The sequence below is a fragment of the Convolutriloba macropyga genome, chromosome 9 (genome assembly GCF_964194025.1).
Source record: "Convolutriloba macropyga chromosome 9, txConMacr16.3, whole genome shotgun sequence".
Lineage (NCBI taxonomy): Eukaryota > Metazoa > Xenacoelomorpha > Acoela > Convolutidae > Convolutriloba > Convolutriloba macropyga.
Window position 1 is genome coordinate 25,880,717 of NC_134476.1, and position 19,760 is coordinate 25,900,476.

Sequence of the window (19,760 nt, forward strand, 5' to 3'; positions counted from 1 at the left end):
GTTCTGTAAATATGTCAGAACAGAATCTTAGTCCTCATCGAGCCTTGTGCCCAGCACTCGGGCGCAAGCGCACTCGTGTCAGGGCACTATGTCCGTGGGGCGATTAAGATTTTGTTCTAACATATAATAATGAATTTGTTGTAATCTATTCTGAATACACACGCCCCAAATACTGGAGCGCATACCAACTCTAGTGGGAAACTGAAAGGAAAAATTAGCAAATGGGACCACAAATGAGGATAGTAAAAGCAATTTCACGCACGTTTTTTTAAATGCGTGCGGTTAAAAAGATATTCGAGAGTATGACTGCGTGATGAGAGCGCATGATTTTTCTTAGCTTCAGAGAAGCCAAATTTATAAATAGTTAGTCACTAAAAGCGGGCTTTTCCCCACTATATCCCCCACCCTCCACACACACACACACACACACCCAGCTTAGTGGTCATTTAACGTAAAGCCCACGATGAGAACGTGCTGTATGAATTTTTTGTTATCTAATCTGAATACACACGCCCCAATTACTGGAGCGCATACCAACTCTAGTGGAAAATTGAAAGGAAAAATTAGCAAATGGGACCACAAATGAGGATAGCAAAAGCAATTTCACGTACCTTTTTTTAAATGCGTGCGGTTAAAAAGATATTCGAGAGTATGACTGCGTGATGAGAGCGCATGGTTTTTCTTAGCATTAGAGAAGCCAAATTTATAAATAGTTAGTCACTAAAAGCGGGCCTTTCCCTACTATATCCCCCACCCTCCAGACACACACACACACACCCAGCTTAGTGGTCATTTAACGTAAAGCCCACGATCAGAACGTGCTGTATGAATTTGTTATCTAATCTGAATACACACGCCCCAATTACTGGAGGGCATACCAACTCTAGTGGAAAATTGAAAGGAAAAATTAGCAAATGGGACCACAAATGAGGATAGCAAAAGCAATTTCACGTACCTTTTTTTAAATGCGTGCGGTTAAAAAGATATTCGAGAGTATGACTGCGTGATGAGAGCGCATGGTTTTTCTTAGCCTCAGAGGAGCCAAATTTATAAATAGTCACTAAAAGCGGGCCTTTCCCCACTATAGCCCCCACCCTCCACACACACACACACACCCAGCTTAGTGGTCATTTAACGTAAAGCCCACGATCAGAACGTGCTGTATAAAACCCGCTAAGTTGCAGTCCGATTGCTAAGGTTTCCGCCCTCGCTATGCAGCTCTAACAAGAGTTGCTTTCATTGTTTAAATTTGAGAAATTATTGAAAATAAGCAGGTCACCTCAGAATTGTGATAGCAGGAACGCATAAACACATTGATTTGGACAGAAATGCTAATTGTAGACAACGCTTGTGCAAAGTGGGAAGACCACGTAAATGGGGTATCAAAATTTTTCAAGTTTTAAACACGGGTTGGACTTAAGGTATTTTTACCCTTTGGTTCTCTACAAATGGAACAAAAATTATCCCATCGAGCCGCTTAGATTACTGATCTATCATATGTGAAAGTACAATTCAAGACCTGGGCAACATTAACAATTATGCGCCATCAACTAAAGCAGAATGTCTTATAGCTCACACTGGACATAATTCAATTGATCAGGGTCTGCCAGGCGAAGAATTAAAACCATACAGACTAGCAATTTGCAAATTGCCAAAAATTTAAAGAATGGAATATATGGGAGATAAACTAACAACCATGAGATTGAAAAGTTTATTTGTGAGTTAAATGACACCGCAGATGGACTAAGAAGCGAATTCCAAAACACCGATATTCAGTTTTTAGACTATAAAGTGGATCAGCAGAATATCGACTGGATGGCTTTCATCCAAACCAAACTAGAATGCAAAAAATGGTGTTCGCCATCCGAAATAATATTTCAAGTGTGGTATCAGCCTGCTGGGTACAATGTGTCTGTGAGACAAATTAAAACAGAAATAAATGGAAGCGTTGTGTAACTGGAACATTATTGGTCATAGGATAGAATGCGTCTGGGTGACGTTAGGTTTTTGGAAAATGATTTCCAACCTGATATTTTGCGCTTTCGAACTTAACATTTTTGGAGAAAAAGAAACGTTTTTCATTTATAGTAATTTGATTTGTTTTTAAAAAAAGGATCATAATTCGGAATATATGTTTATGGTTATGGTCCTTAAATTTGTTACACCAACTAATAATAATATGTTATCTTATTTTATGTGGTGATGTCAAACAAAATCCAGGGCCCAATTTTGAAGAAATTGAAACATTCATAAATTACAAAACATTTCAACTGTAAGTCATGTTCTAAGTTTTTCTGTATGAATAGGCGGAGTGTCAATAACAACACAAGGAAATCTCATTTTTTACAGCGACAAGACAAACAAACGTGCCTAATAGTTACTGAAACGTGGATAAACAACAAACAGGATGTACAATTTCGAATTTTTTAGCAATCAGCATTATTTACTTCATCAAAGTAGGACGAAATTAATGCAACTGTCAAGGGGTGGTGGAGTAGGAAAATTGATACCATTTCCTTTCAAATGGAATATCAGGAGAAATTTGAACTCATTTAATAGAAACTTTCAAATCATTAATGGTTGAAATACTTGAACAATTTAAAGAAAAACTTCTAATAAACGTTTCATAGTTGTCTAACTTGGGGGATTTTTTCTGGATGAGTTGACATCAGAATTCTCAGGAGCATATGCTTTGAGAGACAACCATCTTTTGCTCGGAGATTACAATCTAAATTACTTTCAGCAAAATAAAAAACGGCTTTTAACAGAGTTGGCTTCCAATAATGGGCTAGACATTGCCAACAAACGACAGCCAACCTGGATAAATGGAAGCAGTGAAACTTTAATTAATCATTGCTTAACAGCAAAAAAATCAAATTTCCGATAATGACATTAGAGAAAGAGATTGGAAAGCAAAGTATCGACAAAAAGATGCACATTCCACATTTCAAATGTTTTCAGATTTGTTTAAAATTGTGTAGAACATTTTAGCTCCTATGAAAATTGGGGAGAGAACAAACAGTCCAAACTAAAAATGGGGATATCTAAAGATTTTTTGGAACTTATTAACGAAAAACGTCGACTTTTTAATATTTGGAAGGAAAGTGCAAATCTTTCCGCTTAAAATACATCCAAAATGAAGAAAACAGCAATGGAAATTTATAAACACAGAACTCAAACAAGAGTTGAAAGCTAAGACATTTCCCAAATTGGGAACAAAAATGTGGTTTTAAAAGATAAAAAACAGGTGACTATGACTTTAAATAATAGTTTTTCCAGGTTAGGTGTAGGTGAAGGGGTAAAAGAAAAGACTGAGTTACCAAATCTTGTGTTTGAGAAAAATTTTTCATTCAGATTTTTAACGAGAAAAGACTAGTATGATGTAATTGGCAGAGTACCACATAACAAAGCCTCGGGTCCTGGATTCGTCACCGCATGGTTGTTCAAATATAGTAAAAATGTCTTTTGGAACACATTTACAATTTTGCAATTATGTGTGTATTTCAATTTGCAATTAACGAATGTATTTCGAAGAATATAGTTCCGTGTGTCCTTAAAAAACCGTTCATAACTCCAATTTATGAAAACAGTGATCCACTCAAATCAGTGAACTGCAGGCCAATTTCAGTGACAGCGTCTCGCTGAAAATTATTTGAAAGGCTTCTCCAACAAATGTTCGAACATGGCGAAGAGCATCAGATAATAAATAAATATCAGTTTGGATTTCTTAAAAAACTCATCAAATCACACTGTCAATTCCTTAACGGAATCCATAAATCAACCTGTAAAAAAATTAAAATATTATTGGTATTTCTTTCAGATTTAGCAAAAGCGTTCAACTCAATTTCTCACAAAATCGTTCTTGAAAAAATTGCAGTAATGGGTTTGTAACGGAGTCTTTAACTATGACAAAATCATTTCTATCTAACAGAAAATAATGCGTTAAAAATCGAATCTTTTACTCAGACCGGACAACAATTAACCGCGGAGTCCCTCAAGGGGCAGTCCTCGGGCCCCTTTCTTGGAAAAAATGGAAGCCGAACAAGTTTTACAGTTCGCAAATGATACACATATATGCTACCCAAAAACAAATGGAGGCCTTCATACAAAACCTGCAGTATTTTTCAAAAAAACTGATAAATATATGAATAGAATATGTTTACATTGAACAGAGATAAAACCGAAATATTTGTTTTTTTCTTTAAAAAAATCAGCCGTCTTCCGAGGAGTTTCATAACAAAGTATCATAAAACCGAAGGTCAGTTGTCGTTATCTGTTTGACAATTAATTGAAATTCAACTTTGAACTAAACAAAATGTTGATAAAAATGGAAACTGCTATTGGATCAATCTACTTTGTTAGACATTTAATACCGCTAAAAACAATAATTGTACTTTTTAAATCACTTCTGTCACCTTTCAATTTCAGTGCGATTTTTCTCCAATCGCTGTCAGCCTCATCACTTTGAGAATAATCAGACAAATAAATTGGGGTATAAACTTTTGCCATATGCCTGAGAAGTTTGACAACTCAAGGGATCTTCTATTAAGAGATAAAATTTTACCTGCACAGCTTTTCATTAAAAGAAGTTCTTCTTTTAATTTTTTTCATTTAATTAAGCGTTACGAGGAAAGCAGTCAAATATCCAACAAAAAGTTTGAAAGAAAGAACAAATTGCCAACAGAAATCCGGAAAGAAGAAACAAAAAAGTTTAAAGAAAAAATAACTAGAGAAATGATCAAATTACATGAACGTTTTCCAATAGATAGACAAGTAAGCGGTTTTAGAAATTATTTTGCTGATGTTTTAAGGACCAAACGTTTCATATGCTTTTAAAATGATTGTTAAATTTGAATGTTTAACCAAGCTTTTGTTATGGTTAGAAAACTTGGAATTTAGATTTTACAGATTTAAAAAAAAATCATACAACGCCTTTCATAAGAGCTAATAAATGACAAAATAACAATCAAGGCAAGAATAGATATCAAATTTGTGAAATACGATATTTTCTTTCAGCAAGTGGTCTCGAAATCAAAAGTGCATTGAAGTTTGCTTGCATTTATTATCAGCTGAAATTTGTTAAATTGTTCGGGGGTCATCACATTTAATCATCAACTCATTTGATTGATGATTAATTATCATGATGATTAAAGAGGTGTGAACCGAAAGAGTGGTTCACGCCTCTTTCTGATAGAAGTGGGCGCTTTAAAGTTGGAGTTCGCAAAATGCCCCGTTTTGGAACTTGTTGCGATGTTCTTAAGAACCCTTTACTGAAGCTGCAAGTTTTCTTGGTTATTAAACATGATAATATTCAGCTATTATACTATTCTGGCAATCTTTCTTTGGCAGTCTTCTGAAAAACTTTACTTTGTTCATATGAATTTCTATTGGAGAGTTGTTTTGAGCTGAAAATTGCGCTGACTTGGTACTCGATACGAGGTGATTTTAATATTTTCTTGCAAAAAGATTTTTTTCACCGACCTCTAATTTAAGAAATTTAGCAGATTGAATATTATGTTTGCCATAAGATGCTATATTATTTCATGGGGAGCAAAAATGGGAAAATAATTTTTACAACTTTTCTACTTTTTACCTCGAGTTTCCAAATTTCTCTCCTTATAAAGTTACCGATCTCATTTTCTATTAAACTTCGATTTTTCATGTTTTTTTTTTGTTGGATTTTGTCATCAAAACATTTATTGTCTCAGTAGAATTGCCTGCTTTTGAAAGAGATAGCTATAACCTTTAATTGTAGTAATAAGTAATTATTCTATGCTCGTTTTGTTATTTTCTTCCCACCTTTATTTAACATGTTTAATAGTCGGCGTGCTGATTCCCAAGCCTTGCAATAAAAGAAAACTGTTATCAAGATTAGCATAGGTGCTATCTTTTAAAGTAACGCACCCCTTTTGAAGCCTGAACAACAGATTTGCAGTCAACAAAGAGAAGTGTCAAAATTTAGCCATTATTGTACTCCAATATCTGGTTTACAAGAAGCCCTGAGGCTTAGCTGCTATGGTTTTGCTAAATACACAATTGTGGTGACGAATATAATCGCGAGGATTAGTCTTATAGTTCAAAACACACATACTGAGGCCTGGGGAGATAAGACGTTGATGATTTTAGATACCCCGGATTTGAATTTAAGACCATTGTATATTATTTCTGGTAGCCAAAATAATACTGCCAAAATCCATAATGGTCATTTAATTGTGAAATATTTTTCATTTAGTTGCAATTTAGATTCTGGCAATTGTTGCAAATTATCTCAAAACTTATTGTCCAAATTTGAATAGAATCATTGAGCTGAGACTAAAAATAGTAATAAAATAGGTCCACATATGGCATCTCATCTGTTGGCTAATTAGACTAATTACTAACTGGTGCGCCTAATTTTGTTTTGTGGTCACCTTGAATTGTTATTGTGGCACATATTGGTATGTTTGTCATTTTGAAGTCAGAACTCGATACGTATTGTCACGTCTCAACACGAAAATTTCAAGACTGCATTTAGTTTAATGTTTAACCTTTTACTAATCGTAAATTTCAATCTTTGTTATCATTTAAAATTTCAAGTTTTATAACTTTGTTGCGTTAGCGCAAATTTTGACGGCTCAAGTTAACTTGTTCTGATAAAAAGTAAACTTCTACGTTTTGAAGGCTTGTTTGCGTTGAAACCTTATCAATAACTATTTACCATTCTCAAACATTTAGTAAACATAAATTTTGGACATCGTTGTTGACAAAAATATTACTGAAGCGTCTTCTTTGGCTCTCAATTTGATCAAGAAAAGCGTCCCTCATTATGAGTTCGAAATACATCTTCAGTGAAAAGCGTCTAAAACTTCACCACAAGGTATTGTAATCAATCAAACTTTTTGTAATTAGGTTGAGTGCAATATGCACTAAATGTATTTTTTAATGTCCATCGACCTGCAGGCTGGACTCTTTACCTCGGGAGCAGCTGGAAATAATTATCATTTTTGGAAATAATTGAGTAAGTTTGGTTTAAATGTGATAATCTAATTTCCGAATGTGTGGGTATATAGCCCAAATTATTTAAAATTGGATTAACATATCGCAGGGATAATCTGTAAACAAATTTTATGGTAATAAATTTGGACATAAATTAATAAATCAAATAAATTTGAGTAAATAAAGATAATTTTAGTTGATATTATTTCTTTTCAGAAGGACTTGTCCAAGACAAAACCTTCCTATGTATCCAATTGGTGTCACCAAAACAGACTATACTCTTCTAAAATGAGTTCATCATCTTCACAGACTGAGTTGAACAATTTGCTTTTGACGCCAACCTCAACGTCTAGTTCTAAACACACCTCGCCGAGAACCACGAACGAGTGCGAAATAACGATCAGATCCGAACACGATTCCTCGTCGCCTTCCTCAACATCATCATCTGCCGAGGAACGTGACCAAACACCCACTGCGGCAACAGTTTCAGCAAGGAATAATTCCAGTCAAGACAGTTCAGAGCGCTATGACGAAGACGCTTCTATTGAATTGATCTATCTTTTGAACAGTCAAGAGAAAGCTATTTTGTTCCAACTTTGCGCCCATCAGTTGAACAGATTAGTTGATTTGACACCGGATGCACTCAAAGCATTGATCACGTACCAACCGGCAACCAGCGCAAGTTCCAAGCAGTTTAGGTCTCCTGCTGTTTGTTCGCCTAGCTCGAACTGGTCTGGCAAGTCGTCCGTATCTCTGGCGGATAAAGCTAAATCGGCTCTCTTCACATGGGGTGGCAAATCTCAGAATTGCGAGAGTGATGTCACAGTGCTGGATATTTCAATTGTTAAAATCCTGTCCGATCATCTGTTGCAAAGTTAGTATTCCATTTTTTTTGGGGGGGGGGGGGGGGGTTGGATCGGCTGTATGGTAAGTGTCACTGACAGTTATCAAATTAAATGTTCAAATTCTTGGTTCTAAGATATGCAAAATAAGAGTATTATTTATATGACACCATTATAAATTTTTTTACACAATTTCAGTGATTCTCTCGAAATTTGTAATCAAAGTTGTTGACGATCTAATTTGTAATCATGCCAGTTTTATATGCGGTTCCTTTTGTATACCTGATACGCCTTTTTGAAATGTTTAACGTTGAAAAGTGTTTTGATATCAGATGAAATATCGAATCGGAGTCATTACGATATCTCTGGAGTAGATTCGACATTTTCGATAATTCAATTTGAGTCATGTGTTATTCGTGTTCTAGACCTGGACTTTGAAGGACTCTTCAGAGTTCCCGGCAATCTTCTGCGAGTGGACAAACTGAAAGAAGGCATTAGAACAGGAGAACTCTCCAATCTTCTAGCTACTGGATATTTCACGCAACACGACATTGCAAGTGTACTCAAATACTACCTATCAGGAATCGACTTAATTCCTGGAACAACTCATTTAACACATCTTCTAATTGCGAACTTAACACATGCTTTGGACCACGAAAGGAGTATTGTAAAAGAAAAGAGCAGAAAGTTAGCAACATCATTGGAAGAAGTGAACACCAAATTCCACGTCACATCGTCCCAGGATGACGTAATAAGACGAGTTGCGTCGTCGTCACAGGATGATGTAATAGACCGACTAACATCATCACATTATGACGTAATACTTGGCAATAATGCGTCTAGCCTGCAAAATATGGATCAGTTATTGGGAAGTTTTGAAACTCTTTCTCTGTTTGAGAAGAAGAAGAAGCAACATATCGAGGCGTTGCAAATTGTGTTTTGCATGTTGTCTGCCAATCAGAGAGCGATTATGAAGATTGTGCTATCGATGCTATATCAAGTGGCAAAGAATAAAAGCATCACCCGGATGAGTGCGTCCAACTTGGCCACCATTTTTGCACCTCATTTCTTCGCATCTAATCCCACACCAGTAAGTTAACAATTCGTCCAAATTTGGCCTTTTTGATTTTTAGTTTGTGGTATTTGCAAACCACATTCATTGGTAAAGAGTTAGAGCTTAAAGGACGCAAAGCAACAACATCGGGACTATGATCTAGTGCGCTACATTCCTCAAACCAAAGCTCTGCTGAAACTCTAACTTTGTCAATCTTATAGTCCACTGGCTCGGATTTTATTTACTCTGCCTCTCTTTCTAGTTCTCACAATAGAGCGCAAGAATTTTTGTCACGAGTTGCGAAATATAATGACAAAATTAATATCATGAATGTAAAGTTTGAAAGCCATAATCTGGCAGCTGATTGCAATCTTGTGCTCTCTAATTTGGTCCACACTGCAAGAGACTTTATTTGCTCTCTAAACTTATCATATCAAGCTTTAACTTAAATCACAAGTTAATTGGGAGAACTCTTCCCTGCAATCAAGCAGAAACGAGTTATTGTTATCATTAAGCGACGATCTACTGTAATTAAGCGAACTGAATTACTCAACTGCTCCTGTTGTTTAGGCTTCTATGGCGGCTCAATCCAAAACATCGTCAACCAGTGGTGCTTCAAATAATCTGTTCAACTCTGCCTCTGTGAACCTGAATGTGACCTGTGTTGAGAACTGGACTCTGACTTGTTATGCAGTCACATTCATGATCAGACACTGGAGACTAGTGCTGCAGGTGCCCAGCAACTTAAGAGAACAAGTGTCCAATTATCTCTATGCCAGACAAAATGCAGCTCAGATTTTAGGGCACGGTTCCAGAGCTGTCAATAATGTTAGTGTCACAACTCATCAGCTGAAATCATACTATACCTTGGATTTTTGAAGTATATAGCTGAGCTAGTCATAGTTTCCACGGGCGATTGCTCGACAATTTTTTTCATAGAACTAAACGTCTGTTCAACTTCGGAAAATGGTTTTCAGAAATGGTGTTAATTTGAATGACGTAGGAAGAAAATTCTGGTCGTTTTGTTCTCCAAATGGTTGAAATAAAATAATCACTAGCTGGTGTTGAAATTATAACCTAGCGAGAAAAAGCGAAAACAGTCGAAAACTCTTAAATATACTGATAGTGAGCGTTGAATAAATTAAGGTTCGACCTCAAGATTTTTATTCTACAGATAGTATAATAACAATGATAACAACGTATATTTGTGATCTTTTCTTGAAAAAAAAACAATGCATCATTTCAGGAGTCGGAGAAGCGTGGCAGACTGCGTAACTTCCTAAAGAGTGGCGGTGGATCAACATCTTCATCCAGGAAGAATAGCAGTGGGGTGGATCCACAGGAATCTGAGAGTGAAAATAAGAGTAAACAGAGAGGGAACAGTTGCAGCAGATCGAACACTCCAAACAGCAAACAGAGAAGCAAATCAGCACACACAGGAATTGCGACTGCTTTTAAGGTAAATTGGGTCTCAAAAATGATCATAAATGCAATACAGCTAAGGAAATTTTGAAACAATACTTTTTTCAATTGTTTTTAAAGAACCCAAGTGTAGCATCAATATTTTCTATCTTGGAAAGATTTTAATATTGAAAAAATATGATTTTTAATGTGAATAAAAGTAGGAAGCATTCACATTCAAATGACACACTAAAGCTGTAGAAATGCATTTAACTGTCTATCGGAGAAGCTTTTAGTGGCGGGGGACTGTTTAAAAGCTATGGCGTGGTTTTTCGTGATCATGTGCAATGAAAAAGGTGTACATTCTTAGCGACAATGTTCCGCTGCATTGTGTAAAAGAAATTTTAATTAAGTTTTTATGGCGATAATTAGACATGGCACAGAATATGGACTGCATGATGACTTAAAGAGAAAATCAACAAACTGATACAAGACTTTAACTATCTTGTACGATAGTGTTATAATTCCTCCAAAAAGTTTTTCAACACTAGTAAAATTGATCTGTAGTTTTTGAAATAAAGAAAATGTTGACTTATTTTAGGGTCGGCTTCCCGGTGTCAATATACTCGACAAGAAGGAATCGTATGACGTCAGAAAACAACATGAGCGCAACAAGAGATACTTATCACCCCCACCTGCAGGACCAAGGACTCCACTGAAAGTGTCACCAATTCAAAACTCAACTCCTTATCATGGCTACAGAAATACACCCGTTTGAATACAAATACTCCCAACTAATGAACATTGAGATCTATTCTGCCCCCTCCTTCTTCCATTTTACCATTTTAACGCGGCATAAACGGCATTTTTTCTTTTCCAACGGCTGACTATGTTATTAAAAACTGAAATTTCCTTTTATTGATTTGTCGGGTTCTTTTTAATGGTATATATTACTCGACTATTGGCTAAAGAGAACAATGTGTAAAGTGCAAAAGCATACATTAGTTTGCTCTCACAAGCTCACGGAAACAAAATTTTTTGAGGGAAAGCAAAGATTCACTGCAAACACTCCTTGCTGGTAAAAAGTTATATAATAGCAGATTATACATCCATAAGAATGGGGGGGGGGGGGGGGCTGTTTCATAATAGATCAAGAAATCATCCATGACACAGTTCCGTTGCTTTTAGACACTGAAATGATGATAACTAGTAGTTTTTAATAACCTAATAACTAGATGCAAAAATTGGTTCTCTAATGTTGAGTGTTAAAAAATTAATAATCTGAATTTGATGCAATCCTGATGTGATTGAAACTGTCTTTGGATTTCTTTAGCTTTAAATTAGTGTAAATTTGCTTTATTGTTATTTTTTGTGCTTTGTGTTGTTTGTTTTAGTGCATGTTTAAGACAATTTGATTGTTTGATGGCTTTCGTTGTCATGATCGTCTCAGCTGAGCTGATTTCTATTGCTACGAAGGAAACGTTTTGTCGTATTTTTGTGATGCAGTATTGTCATGTGTGCTTTGAATAACGTAGAATTTCATAACTAAACTTTGATAATCAATTGGCATAACCTTTTATTTAAAGCATAATCTTCTACGGTGTTCGAAATTAGTTAAGTGATCAGTTATTGTACAATGAATTTGTTACTCTGTTGTTTTACAAATAGATTGTGTGAATTGAGAAGTTAAGATTATTGAAATTTTCAACCAGACGTAGTTTTGTGTGGGATCGCTAAGTTTGGCCCTCCTTTAAATCCGCAACAGGAGTTTGTATCCAAAGCAATTGTGATTCAAACGAAACAGATTTGAACATACAGCTGAGCAGCTCAATTTTTTCACATTTTAAATGTTTAACCAGGAAAGAGTGTTCATTTACATAACAGAAAAGTTTAAGATCACGATGATGATAGTATAAAGCGTTAATACCAGTGATATTAATCTCATCCATCTATAACGGAAAGCTCTTAGAAGAAATCAAAATTTCTTAGAATGGCCAGAAAACTTTAATTACGTTTTCGAGAAATCAAAAATAACGTGGGTACAGTCACAGAAAATCCCACGCTAAAACAAACCAAATGTGATTAATTAATCATGCCCTGGCTTAGGTACAGCATTTGCGATGCATAGTGTTGGTTATGAAAAACATTTCGTCGAGATTCTACAGAATAAAGGTATCACCTTTATTAGAATGTTTGGAATTGGAATGTTAGGATATATTTTGCGCAATAGAATAATCCGTTTGTCGAAATTTCACTATCAGAAATTGTAGAGCAATACTTTAAAATCATAAAGAGAAGCATTCGTAGTTTCGCTGCAAAAGTAGTCTTGCTTGCAGAATAGAAAAGGTATCGTACTTTATTTTATCTACGAGCAATTTCCAGGTGCAAAAATGATTTCGATTATTACATGTCTTGCAACCATTAGCAAAAAGCGAAACTACTCGAAAACAATTTTTATGGTGGGCAATCAGCAGAAGCAATAAATTCAATGCAGAAATTTGTCAACTATAAGTTGATAATGTAAAATTTCTCGTCAAGCTAACCGAATATTTTCATCGGCGAATGCAAAGTAAGCCGATAGGCAAGCAAGCCGACAGAAAAGCAAGCCGAAAGTTATGTAATAGTTATGTAATTTATCAGAAATAATACATTGTCAGCCGTTACAATCAATACTGCGCGTAGTATTATAGTGCATAATGTAATCCAATGCACCAACGAAACAAAAATGCGTCAATTTTTAGACATCTAGTGGGTACGGGCCTCAGCAGACCGCTGTCCATGGCCATGCCTCTCATCCGCTGTGGGATGTAATTCATGATCAGACACTGGAGACTGGTGCTGCAGGTGCCCAGCAACTTAAGAGAACAAGTGTCCAATTATCTCTATGCCAGACAAAATGCAGCTCAGATTTTAGGGCACGGTTCGAGAGCTGTCAATAATGTCAGTGTCACAACTCTTGAGCTGAAAACATACTATACCATGGATTTTTGAAGTATATAGCTGAGCTAGTCATAGTTTCCACGGGCGATTGCTCGACAATTTTTTTTTCATAGAACTAAACGTCTGCTCAACTTCGAAAACTGGTTTTCAGAAAATGGTGTTAATTTGAATGACGTAGGAAGAAAATTCTGATCGTTTTGTTCTCCAAATGGTTGAAATAAAATAATCACTAGCTGGTGTTGAAATTATAACATAGCGAGAAAAAGCGAAAACAGTCGAAAACTCTAAATATACTGATAGTGAGCGTTGAATAAATTAAGATTCGACCTCAAGATTTTTATTCTACAGATAGTATAATAACAATGATAACAACGTATATTTGTGATCTTTTCTTGAAAAAAAAATGCATCATTTCAGGAGTCGGAGAAGCGTGGCAGACTGCGTAACTTCCTAAAGAGTGGGGGTGGATCAACATCTTCATCCAGGAAGAATAGCAGTGGGGTGGATCCACAGGAATCTGAGAGTGAAAATAAGAGTAAACAGAGAGGGAACAGTTGCAGCAGATCGAACACTCCAAACAGCAAACAGAGAAGCAAATCAGCACACACAGGAATTTCGACTGCTTTTAAGGTAAATTGGGTCTCAAAAATGATCTTAAATGCAATACAGCTAAGGAAATTTTGAAACAATACGTTTTTCAATTGTTTTTAAAGAACCCAAGTGTAGCATCAATATTTATCTTGGAAAGATTTTAATATTGAAAAAAAATGAATATTATTGTGAATAAAAGTAGGAAGCATTCACATTCAAATGACACACTAAAGCTGTAGAAATGCATTAAACTGTCTATCATAAAAGCTTTTAGTGGCGGGGGACTGTTTAAAATCTATGGCGTGGTTTTTCGTGGTCATGTGCAATGAAAAAGGTGTACGTCCTTAGCGACAATGTTCCGCTGCATTGTGTAGAAGAAATTTTAATTAAATTAATGGCGATAATTAGACATGGCACTGAATATGGATTGCATGTTATAACTGTATGACTTAGAGAAAATCAAGAAACTGCTACAAGACCTTAAATATCTTGTACGATAGTATTATATTTCCTCAAAAAAAGTTTTTCAACACTAGTAAAATTGATCTGTAGTTTTTGAAATGAGGAAAATTTTGACTTACTTTAGGGTCGGCTTCCCGGTGTCAATATACTCGACAAGAAGGAATCGTATGACGTCAGAAAACAACATGAGCGCAACAAGAGGTACTTATCACCCCCACCTGCAGGGCCAAGTACTCCACTGAAAGTGTCACCAATTCAAAACTCAACTCCGTATCATGGCTACAGAAATACACCCGTTTGAATACAAATACTCCCAATTAATGAACATTGAGATCTAATCTGCCTCCTCCTTCTTCCATTTTACCATTTCAACGCGGCATAAACGGCATTTTCTCTTTTCCAACCGCTGACTTTGTTATAAAAAACTGAAATTGCCTTTTATTGGTATATATTGGTTTTTTTATTGGTTCTTTTTAATGGTATATATTACTCGACTATTGGCTAAAGAGAACAATAAGTAAAGTGCAAAAGCATGCACAAGCTCACGGAAACAAAAATTGTCGAGGCAAAGTAAAGATTCACTGCAAACACTCCTTGCTGGTAAAAAGTTACATAATAGCAGATTATACATCCATAAGAATGGGGGGGGGGGCTGTTTCATAATAGATCAAGAAATCATCCATGACACAGTTCCGTTGCTTTTAGACATTGAAATTATGATAACTAGTAGTTTTTAATAACCTAATAATTAGATGCAAAAATTGGTTCTCTAATGTTGAGTGTGTTAAAAAATTAATAATCTGAATTTGATGCAATCCTGATGTGATTGAAACTGTCTTTGGATTTCTTTAGCTTTAAATTAGTGTAAATTTGCTTTATTGTTATTTTTTGTGCTTTGTGTTGTTTGTTTTAGTGCATGTTTAAGACAATTTGATTGGTTGATGGCTTTCGTTGTCATGATTGTCTCAGCTGAGCTGATTTCTATTGCTACGAAGGAAACGTTTTGTCGTATTTTTGTGATGCATTTTTGTCATGTGTGCTTTGAATAACGTAGAATGTCATAACTAAACTGTTTGATAATCAATTGGCTTAACCTTTTATTTAAAGCATAATATTCTACGGTGTTCGAAAATCGTTAAGTGATCAGTTATTGTACAATGAATTTGTTACTCTGTTGTTTTACAAATAGATTGTGTGAATTGACAAGTTAAGATTATTGAAATTTTCAACCAGACGTAGTTTTGTGTGGGATCGCTAAATTTGGCCCTCCTTCAAATCCGCAACAGGAGTTTGTATCCAATTTTATTGTGATTCAAACAAAACAGATTTGAACATACAGCTGAGCAGCTCAATTTTTTCACATTTTAAAATGTTTAATCAGGAAAGAGTGTTCATTTACATAACAGAAAAGTTTAAGATCATGATGATGATAGTATAAAGCGTTAATACCAGTGATAATTAATCTCGTCCATCTATAACGGAACGCTCTTAGAAGAAATCAAAATTTCTTAGAATGGCCAGAAAATTTTAATTACATTTTCAAGAATTCAAAAATAACGTGGGAGCAGCCACAGAAAATCCCACGCTAAAACCCACAACAAATGTGATTGATAAATCATGCCCTGGTTAAGGTACAGCATTTGCGAAGCATAGTGTTGGTTATGAAGAACATTTCGTCGAAATTCTACAGAATAGAGGTATCACCTCTATGAATTATAATGTTAGGAAATATTTTGCGCAATAGAATAGTCCTTTTGTCGAGATTTTACTTTCAGAAATTGTTGACCAATACTTTAAAATCATAAAGAGAAGCATTCGTGGTTTCGCTGCAAATGTAGTCTCTCTTGCAGGATAGAAAAGGTATTTTATTTTAATTTATCTTCGGAGCAACTTCCAGGCGCAAAAATGATTTCGATGATTACATGTCTTATAACCATTATCAACAAGCAAAACTATTTGAAAACAATTTTTATGGTGGGGAAATCCGCAGAAGCAATAAATTCAATGCAGAAATTTGTCAACTATAAGTTGATAATGTAAAATTTCTCGTCAAGCTAACCGAATATTTTCATCGGCGAATGCAAAGTAAGCCGATAGGCAAGCAAACCGACAGAAAAGCAAGCCGAAAGTTATGTAATAGTTATGTAATTTATCAGAAATAATACATTGTCAGCCGTTACAATCAATACTGCGCGTAGTATTACAGTGTATAATGTATTCCAATGCACCAACGAAACAAAAATGCGTCAATTTTTAGAGATCTAGTGGGTACGGGCCTCAGCAGACCGCTGTCCATGGCCATGCCTCTCATCCGCTGTGGGATGTAATCCGGAAACAGCGGGCCGGTTATCGCGGCAAAGCCGCGAAGCGCGCCCACCGGCCCGCCAGGGGCAACTTAAAATACGGGTATCCGAAAATTGTTCGGCTTACTTGACCTAATTTTCAAAATTCGGCTTGCTTGCCTATCGCCTTGCTTGACCGCCACCATTTTCATCAGTTTTCAATTCCAGAGGGTTAGGAAGCCGTTTCTTGAGAAACCAACCAAGTCCAGCAGCTTGATTAAATACCATGTCAAGAAAACGAGCACAGGTACAGCAACTTGAGTAAACGTACTGATTAAAAAATTTAGTTCTGGAGCATCAGGAAGCACTTTCCTGGGAGAGCAATCCAGCAACTTGATTTTGTACCATGTGAAGAAAAAATGACCGAAAAAGTGTAAAGTGCAAAAACATGCATTACTTTTCTCCCACAAGTTCAAGGAAACAAATTTTTTTTGAGGGAAATCAAAGATTCACTGCAAACAACCCTTGCTGGTAAAAAGCTAAGTAATAGCATGTTATACATTCATAAGAACGGGAAGGGTGGGCTGTTATATAAAAGATCCAGATTATATCACACACGCAAACACAAATGCGCATACACTTTCTATCCTCTCATACACATCCACAAAAACGCAGGCATCATCCTCCTCCACACACACACACACACACACACACACACACGCACGCACACACAACTCTCAATCCCGCTACACACAGACAAACACACCCAAACCCACACACACACACACACATACAACATCCCTACAACACACACGCCGCCCAATCACCCCTACCCACACGAACACACACATAAACCCACGTACGTACGCATACAGGCATTCAAACAAACACACAGAGAAAAACATAAACAGTCACACATACGCAAAAACACGAGGACAGAAATATACATTACATTCACGCAGGTACTTACACGTACGCACCCACACACACACACACACACACACACACACAAATAATTAAAAAAGTAAGATTTTGAGTTTAAAAGTGGTTCAATAGGGTTCTCATAATGACTAGTCGCTGAAAAGTCCCGTACATCCCGCTAAGTATATTCGAAGGTACTACCAACAACCTTCGAAAAAAACACTTGAGCATTACGTTGTTGAAAAAAAGGTCCTTACTAGGCGAATTTGTGTTTCGCAAAGTTTCAATTAAACTAGAGTTTTTTATTGGCTTGGAGCAAACAGTTTCTGCCCAACTGACTGTATTCTAACCCAAACTATAAGTGAGAAAATGCGAGAGAATGATTCTTTTGTCTTATTTGTCAAAATCCTAAATCCAATTTTTTTCGAAGAACTGCATCGGTGATACACAAGAACAGCTTTTCAAGAACAGCCTGGTAGACAGTAAAAGGACAACAAAGTTTAACCTACTTTTCTTTGCAAGTAGAAGAAACGAAAAAAAAAATTCACGTTTGAAACTTCAAAATTTGACCCCATGTTTCACAAGTTAGCGCAAATCAATTTTTTGATTAAAGCCAACGCTTAAAGATGACAAATTTTGCCGTAGCTACTGTTCTGTACAACATTGTATATACATACACGCACTCAAACACATACACACACAGACACTCTTTCAGATACACACACCCACCGACACGCAGCTACACAACAACAACAACACAGACAGACACACCAAAAACCCTCGTGCAAAGAAACACAATCATAAAGCCGCTCACAGACAAACATAAACACAAACATCTACGCAGAAACAAAAATACACAAACAAAATGACACACCTCAACCCCCTCCCCAGCCTACGCACCCATCCAAACACGAACACACATATGTATATACCCTGTCTCCACCAACCCACACAAACACACACACACACACACACACACACACACAAGCACTCACGCGCTCAAACACAAACGTACACAGCAACACACAGTTAATCTAAAACACTCAGACACCACACATACACAAATACACAAGCCCAAACACACAAAAATACACACATATACACAAACGCGCCTTCCCCTCCACAAAGGCGCATCATCCAAACCCTACCCCCACACACGCAATCACACACACAAACACACACACAAACCCACACACACACATACAAAAAAAAACGCATATACACACAAGCATACACGAACCCCCACAACTCACACTACACCCACCCATCCACCCCAAAACACACACGCATGAACACACATACAGACATCAACACGCGCACACACACGCACACACACACTCACGGATACGGACATCCAATCGCCCACACCTCCAACTCAAAGACGAACACACACAAACACACATACCCGCATGCATCATCTCCGCAACACACACCCACCCACCCACCAACCAACCCACCATCAACACACACTTACACTCACATACGTACACATATAGACACACACACACAGACACCTAAATATTTACACACCCGCAGACACTCGCACACACTTACACGCATAAACATACTTACGTACACATACAGATATACACACGCCTGAACACACGGACACGGACAGACGCACACAAAAAAACAGACATCCAAACCCCCACACCTCCAAACGCAAAGACATACACACACAAACACACATAAAAATATGCGCATTTAAACCCACATTAAATTTACGCCAACCACACATCCACCCCACGCAGAGTTTAAAAAACACATTTGTACACATAAAGGCATACACAAACAATTACAAATGCAAAGACAAAAACAAGCACACACTAGCACACAAACGCACAAACACACAGACAGACACACACTTTCACAACGGTACATATACATACGCACTCACACACAAACATAAAGAATAAGCATTTTGAGTTCGAAAGGGGTTCAATGGAGTTCTGATTAGGACTACTTGCTGAACACTCCCATAAATCCCGCTAAGTGTATTTGAAAAAATTTACAACAAAGATCCAATAAAGCAAATGGGCACTACCTACTTGAAAAAAGGATCTCCGCTATGCAAGCTATTGTGGTGCAAGTTTCCAAATAAACTAGAGTGTTCTGTTGGCTTGAACATCAAGCAAAATTTTTGCCACCCTGATTTTATTTTAACCCATTATATAAGTGAGAAATTGACCGAGAATTAATTTTTTGTATTATTGGTCAAAACTTTAAATCCAATTCTTTCCTAAAACTGCAAAATTGGTTTGCCAGAGATGATTCGAGTCTAGTAGTTTTCTG

The 19,760-nt window shown here is 36.5% G+C and overlaps 1 protein-coding gene across 1 annotated transcript; it reads left to right on the forward strand.

Annotated features, from left to right (window-relative positions):
• Positions 1-6,294: 6,294 nt before the first annotated feature.
• Positions 6,295-11,353, forward strand: LOC142345686 (uncharacterized). Its single transcript, XM_075397914.1, has 6 exons — positions 6,295-6,856; positions 7,192-7,849; positions 8,243-8,907; positions 9,442-9,699; positions 10,118-10,330; positions 10,874-11,353. The coding sequence occupies exons 1-6, from the start codon at positions 6,806-6,808 to the stop codon at positions 11,048-11,050; spliced, it is 2,022 nt and encodes a 673-aa protein (XP_075254029.1). The 5' UTR covers positions 6,295-6,805; the 3' UTR covers positions 11,051-11,353.
• The last annotated feature ends 8,407 nt before the right edge of the window (positions 11,354-19,760 follow it).